The following is a 5958-nucleotide window of genomic DNA, read 5'->3' on the forward strand; positions in this document are numbered from 1 at the left end:
TGCTCGGGTGTTCTGTAGCCGGGGCCGTATACAGGATATTACACAACTCAAAATACATTCACTGAAAATCCTTTTCTGGCTCGCTATAGGTGCAGAAAATTTATTGTATGCATGTACGTAGTCAAAGTTTTCGTCAGGGGGTGGAAGCCATGTAAAATTTTCTCCTAAACCCCGCCGATTTGAAGGAAATTCCTGTAAAATCTCCCAGCATCCTGGGTAAGCCCGTTGACCCGAGGAAGGCCATTGTTCCAAGGCCCTCTCCTTGGCAACGTTCCTGCTGGCATGGTGTATAGCGACACTGTACGTTGTCAACGTAATTATGCTTCCACGTACATCTGAATTTTTTACAGGAAGACACTCATTGACATTCATAACAATAGGCAAATATCCTAGGGGGACGCTACAGAATGTCAAATGTGTTGTGGAGGCACGTACCTTCAGTGCTGCCATTGAATACGCCCTGGCTGTGGCGAACAATGCGAAATTTGATGCAAATCTTATGCCAGGTTTGCCAATGTACAGGGCCCGTCTTCTCTAAGGGCAAGGATCGAGTAGAGGTGAAACCTTCTCGAAGTCACATTAGGTTAATGCTTGCAAGTAATGTGCACTGAATTGCAGGGAAATATAATGGCCCCCACTCGGTGCGAGCGGGGGCCGATTCGCGCAAGGATTCAACTCACGTTCGTCTTGTTATGAAAAGTGAAAATGCCGTTATGAAAAGTGTCCTGTACTGGTTTTGTTAGGCCCATACAGCAGCGTATGCCTCAGCTTTTGCGATCGAATCGACTCCGTCGGGATGAATTCTGACGTCAAGGCATATTCTTCTGAAGTCAGAATCAGAACCATGCCAGGCAGTGCTCAGCTGTTCAGAGTCCTAACCAACCTTATGGACTGTGAGTCTGGATCGAGATCGATTTCATTGAACTGCGATCAGACACAAGCCTAGCTTCTGGTATGCCCGGTTGTGTCGTGTGTATACGTGCGTATACGTATGCACACGTGTGTGAGTGGAGGAGGGGGGGGGGGGGGGGTCGAGAGGGAGCCGGCGGTGACGGCAGGAAATGCCGCCGTCGGTGCGGCGCTGACTCACGTGCCGACGCCGCCTAGCCGGCCCGTGTCGCCGACCGTGCGGCGGCGCTCACCACCCGTCGCCGGGCTCCCGAACACGCCGCCACGTGTTGGGGGGGGGGGGGGGGGGGGAGGGGCGACGGCGGAGCCCCGAGGCTGCCGGCAGAGGCAGCGGTGTCTGGTGTACTGGGTACATCGGTGGAGAGGATGTCGTGTGGGCGGCCGCACCGCGCGGGCCTGGGCGGCCGCACCAACTTTCCCCTGAGTGTGAATGGCTTCTATGTTTTACAATGGGAGATTCAGGTTCCGCAGGCCCTACCACGCCGACTTTTATCGGTATCTTCCCCCTGCCTGAGGCTGACACGAAGCGCCCCAGATGGCGAGCCGCTCCTCCGCTACCGGGACGCCGGCTGGTGGGGGACATCAGTGTCGTCGGCGAGAGCCTGAAGCTCGAAGAACGCCAGCAACCCGGAAGTGTCCAGCAGTCTGCCAGAGCCTTGGCAGCGTCTTATCGGTGCAGGAACTGGATGTGAGGTTGCGTGGAGCCAGCTGTGGCCATATGCTCATCTTTAGTTGGTCCACAGCTGTTCAGCCGACCCCGAGCTTGGACGCAACGTGTAACCGATTCCATCATTCAGCCTGGCCAGGCCCGCTGTCACCCTCGGGCGGCGCTCCAGGTGCAGGGGAGGGGGGGGGGGGGAGAGGTGGGCGGCAAACCTCATTCGTGTGTGAGCGCCGCCACGGCAGCTCCCAGACCGGTGTTTGTGCTGAGCCCGCGCAGAAAATAGACCTTATCGCCCGGCCCGCTACGCGTGATCCCATCTCTCGGCGCCAGGCGATGCCTACCACTGATTGGCCACGAACCGGCGCAACGGCCGCTGATTGGATGATATGATGTCATAAGGCGGAGCCAACTGGGTCGCCCGCACCGGGGGCCCTCGTGACGCCGTCGCACTCCCCACGCAGGGAAGGGCGCGCGCGGGGCAGTTGGCGCCAGGAGGGGGAGGGCTGAGGGTTGCGGGACAGCGTCCCCTCCCCTCCCCGCACCGTCTCCGCACACAGAGGCGGAGCGAGAGCGGCGCCGGCCAGCCCCCGCAGCACCATGGAGACAGCGAGGCACGTGCTCGGACGAACAGCTCTCCGATGCGATAGCCGGTAAGTGGATGGACGTGTCGCGCTCTGACCAGCGGCCTGTGCCACCTGGCCTGCGCCTGCGCCACTGGTATTCAGAAACCAAGCGATGGGGTCTACCCAGCGACTAGCTGTGTGTGACTGGTGCGAGTGCTCCTGTGTTAAATCGCCGTAGCGCACAGTACACGCCGCGTCACAATCTGTTCATTACCGCAATGTCGTAAGCCAAGGTGCAGCGTAACGCTAGCACTGCCAGCTTTCTTTGACGCATTGCAGTTTTTGACAGCCGGTTGAATCTCCCGCGGCTATTGCGGCGCTAGTGAATGTGACCCCTCCTCAACCGTAAAACAGCTCTGTATTGATCACCACTCCCACTGTGCAAAGGACAGTTGGAGTGGTCACATAAACCATGTGACGTAGGTTATGACAAGGGCGGATGCGGGCAGGACGACGTCAGGGCCCTGCCGTGGCTGCGAAAAGTATAATTTTCTACAACCCAGCCCCTTGCAAATAAATTTTAGCTCTTCCCAACATCCAGTGTTGTTTCCGCCTTTGGCTCTTCCAAGCACCCGGTGCTGTGCCCGTCTGTTCTGTGGCTCTTCCCAGCATCCGATGCTGCATCTGCCTTTGGCTCTTCCCAGCACCCGGTGCTGCATCCGTCTGTTGCGTAAGACGTTGCATAAAAAACAAATGAAAACTACATGTTCAGCAACTTCTCGAGGCTCCCGCTCCCCTTTCAACACGATTTTTTCATCTCGAGGGTGACGAGCGGGGGGGGGGGGGGCGTGACACCTCCAAAAATGGGATGTCCCCTTGAAGTCCATTCTTTCCATGCCGCCGTGCATTATTTCCATGCCGCCGCCGAGCTGTGCGAACCGCTCTTTTCGGGGTGCCTCCACGCCGCGGCCCACTTTCCGTGTTGTGGAGCCATTTACCCAGCTGTTGCGCAGGAAGACAGCAGCACTATGGCACTGTTACGGCCCCCTGACCTGATGCAGTGCGCGGTTTAGGATAGGCGGTGCCTGCCACTGCTGCGTTGCCAATTAAAGGTGCGTTGTATTCGTTCCGAATAAGTGCTGCCACGTGGCATGCGCATCAGTTGCGCAGACGTGTAAGCCCGATTTGATTATTTCCCGTTCAGCATGCGGTATACACGTGTCATACACGGGTATACACGGCGGTATACACGGCAGTATACACGGGCCATATGGGCAGCCGTCTCGCCCGCGTGGAAAGTAGAATACATAGGTATAAGCCTGGCACACGCACGTGCCGTGTGTGCCAAGTATGCCAAGTATTGCGGACACGGCTCAGATTAGACCCGACCTGATGTCTGCGCGCCTCCCGTTCCTCTTGGCGAAGACACACTGGACTCGGCCCATGTGATGGTAGATATCCAGCAGCGTTGCCTAACAAAACTGGGGTCATGCACAGTGCATGATATAATAAAATGATGGGTTGAAAGAATTGATAGCATGATTTTCGTGATTCCCGGCGTAGCATCGCAGATTTGGCTTCCATCCGGACGTACCAGTGAGCGGGTTTATAGCACGGATCGGACCTGCTACCCTCTCCACCGTCACATGCTGCTGCGAACGGGCCGGACTCACCGCGGTCCGCGCCGCGCCCACCGGCGTGTCAGGACACGTCGGGCGGCGGCGCCGGTCGCGTGCGGCGCCGCCGTTTTCCGCCCATGGACCGGCCGGCGTAGCTCGGTCAAGTTCAAGGTCTGTTTGTACACGGATTCTGTGACGTCATTGGCGCCGGGGCCGCAGCAAAAGCAGCCTGCGGGCGCGACGCGGCTCCGCGTGTGTGCGCGGAGACCGAGCGGCGGCGTGTCCCCCCCCCCCCCCCCCTCCAGCTGAGGTTGGCGGTCTGCTGCAGGCGCGCTGCCCCGCTCCGTAGAGGACAAGAGGTCGGCGACCTCGGCCAGCGCCCGAGGCGGCCCGTCGCCTGACTTCTGTGAAGGCGGAGTGACCTGCGGGGCACGACGGCGCGCAAGCTTCCAGCAACAGTGCGCGAAGTCGTCCAGTGCCCTCCGCCCAGTCGTCCGGGCTGACGCTTCTCAGAGGCTGTGAGTAGTGACGTGGTGTTGGGCGCGTGCCTCATCACTCGAATCTTGGTCACCATCGAACCTGGTCCATGCGTATGTGATACCGTCGTTTGTTTATCTCAGCAATCCCGTGGTTGCAGTTGCAGGGTCCTTGCAGGAAGGGAGAAGCCTCTTCCCTTGACATGTCATTAGTAACTCTGGTGTGTATAGGAATTGCCGAGAACATTTCCGGCGTCTACCGTATGCAGTGCACAATCAATGACGTGTCATTAAATTAGGACTTAGCGCAGTGAAGTTCGGCTGGTAATTCCACTTGCTTTAAGATAATAGAGCTTCCTCAGCGATGCTCCTATGGTCTGCGCAGGCCACTGCGCTATCAAGTGCAATATTCAGACAACTGCGACTACATAGAACCTTATGTTGTGCATTACTTATTACCAGCCATTGCCTTCACTCGAGAAGATTTTCCTTCAACACCTGAATGCCCCATTGAGCGGCACGTACAGTCCCGCTATTACCACAGGTCTCTCTAGGTGGACTCACGTACAGTCCCGCTATTACCACAGGTCTCTCTAGGTGGACTCACGTACAGTTCCGCTATTGCCACAGGCCTCTCTAGGTGGACTCACGTACAGTCCCGCTATTGCCACAGGCCTCTCTAGGTGGACTCACGTACAGTCCCGCTATTACCACAGGTCTCTCTAGGTGGACTCACGTATCCTCGCTTCGCAGCGGAGAACGCTACCATAACGGCTGCGGCGGAGCAGAAACAGATGACGCAGCCGGCGGCGCGGCGATCCCACACTCCACCGCTAGACGCCTGGGCGCCAAGGCCTGTGGTTCCTGCTGCCGTGGAACCGCGGCGGCGATCCCACACTCCACCACCAGACGCCTGGGCGCCAAGGCCTGTGGTTTCTGCTGCCGTGGAACCGCGACGGCGATCCCACACTCCACCACTAGACGCTTGGGCACCAAGGCCTGTGGTTTCTGCTGCCGTGGAACCGCGGCGGCGATCCCACACTCCACCACCAGACGCTTGGGCACCAAGGCCTGTGGTTCCTGCTGCCGTGGAACCGCGGCGGCGATCCCACACTGCACCACTAGACGCCTGGGCACCGAGGCCTGTGGTTCCTGCTGCCGTGGAACCGCGGCGGCGATCCCACACTCCACCACCAGACGCTTGGGCACCAAGGCCTGTGGTTCCTGCTGCCGTGGAACCGCGCTACCTGGCTGGAACGACCACCGGCGGCCAGCCGTCTGTCGGCGTCAACATACTCAGCAATGTCATCATCTGGCTGTTCAACACAGTTACCGTGTATTGATCTCACGTGTGAGTGAATGCGCGTGATCGTTGGACGTTAGTGTACTGTTCGTGTTGTGTGTTATCGCATGTGGCGGTCACGTATTCACGGGTTGGCCGTTTGAAATGCATCGCTCGAGATTCCTGCTTTGTGTGATATGGCGTTGGCAGGGGCAGCGATGTGTACAGGACGGCCCTCCCATCCCAGGCGCGGGGAATGTCTGCGTAACGCGTGCTGTATTCGTGCAGTATTTGTCAGCTCTCTTAGTCAGACATGATCTCCGTGGTAGTGTCTCCGTAGAAGTCTGCGTCTTTCGGTGCCAAGATGTGTTCACAAGTCTTTCAGTGGTAGTCGGTGTTTGTGAACCGTTCACCGTAAACCTGCGTTTTGCGGTGTAAAGGTGTG

General features: G+C 58.1%; 1 protein-coding gene across 1 annotated transcript in view; it reads left to right on the top strand.

Moving 5' to 3' along the window:
* Positions 1–1275: 1275 nt before the first annotated feature.
* LOC119094168 (uncharacterized) overlaps positions 1276–5958 on the top strand; it is a 6082-nt gene continuing 1399 nt past the window's right edge. The window contains exons 1-4 of the mRNA XM_037217243.1: positions 1276–1282; positions 2035–2223; positions 4084–4273; positions 4985–5958. The exon at positions 4985–5958 is cut by the window's right edge and continues 1399 nt beyond it. Of these exons, the coding sequence (XP_037073138.1) occupies positions 1276–1282; positions 2035–2223; positions 4084–4273; positions 4985–5600 (1002 nt within the window). The 3' untranslated portion in view covers positions 5601–5958. The remainder of the gene's footprint in view (positions 1283–2034; positions 2224–4083; positions 4274–4984) is intronic.

This window comes from Pollicipes pollicipes, unplaced genomic scaffold (assembly GCF_011947565.3).
Source record: "Pollicipes pollicipes isolate AB1234 unplaced genomic scaffold, Ppol_2.1 Scaffold_4002;HRSCAF=4701_pilon_pilon_pilon, whole genome shotgun sequence".
Taxonomy (NCBI): Eukaryota; Metazoa; Arthropoda; class Thecostraca; order Pollicipedomorpha; family Pollicipedidae; genus Pollicipes; species Pollicipes pollicipes.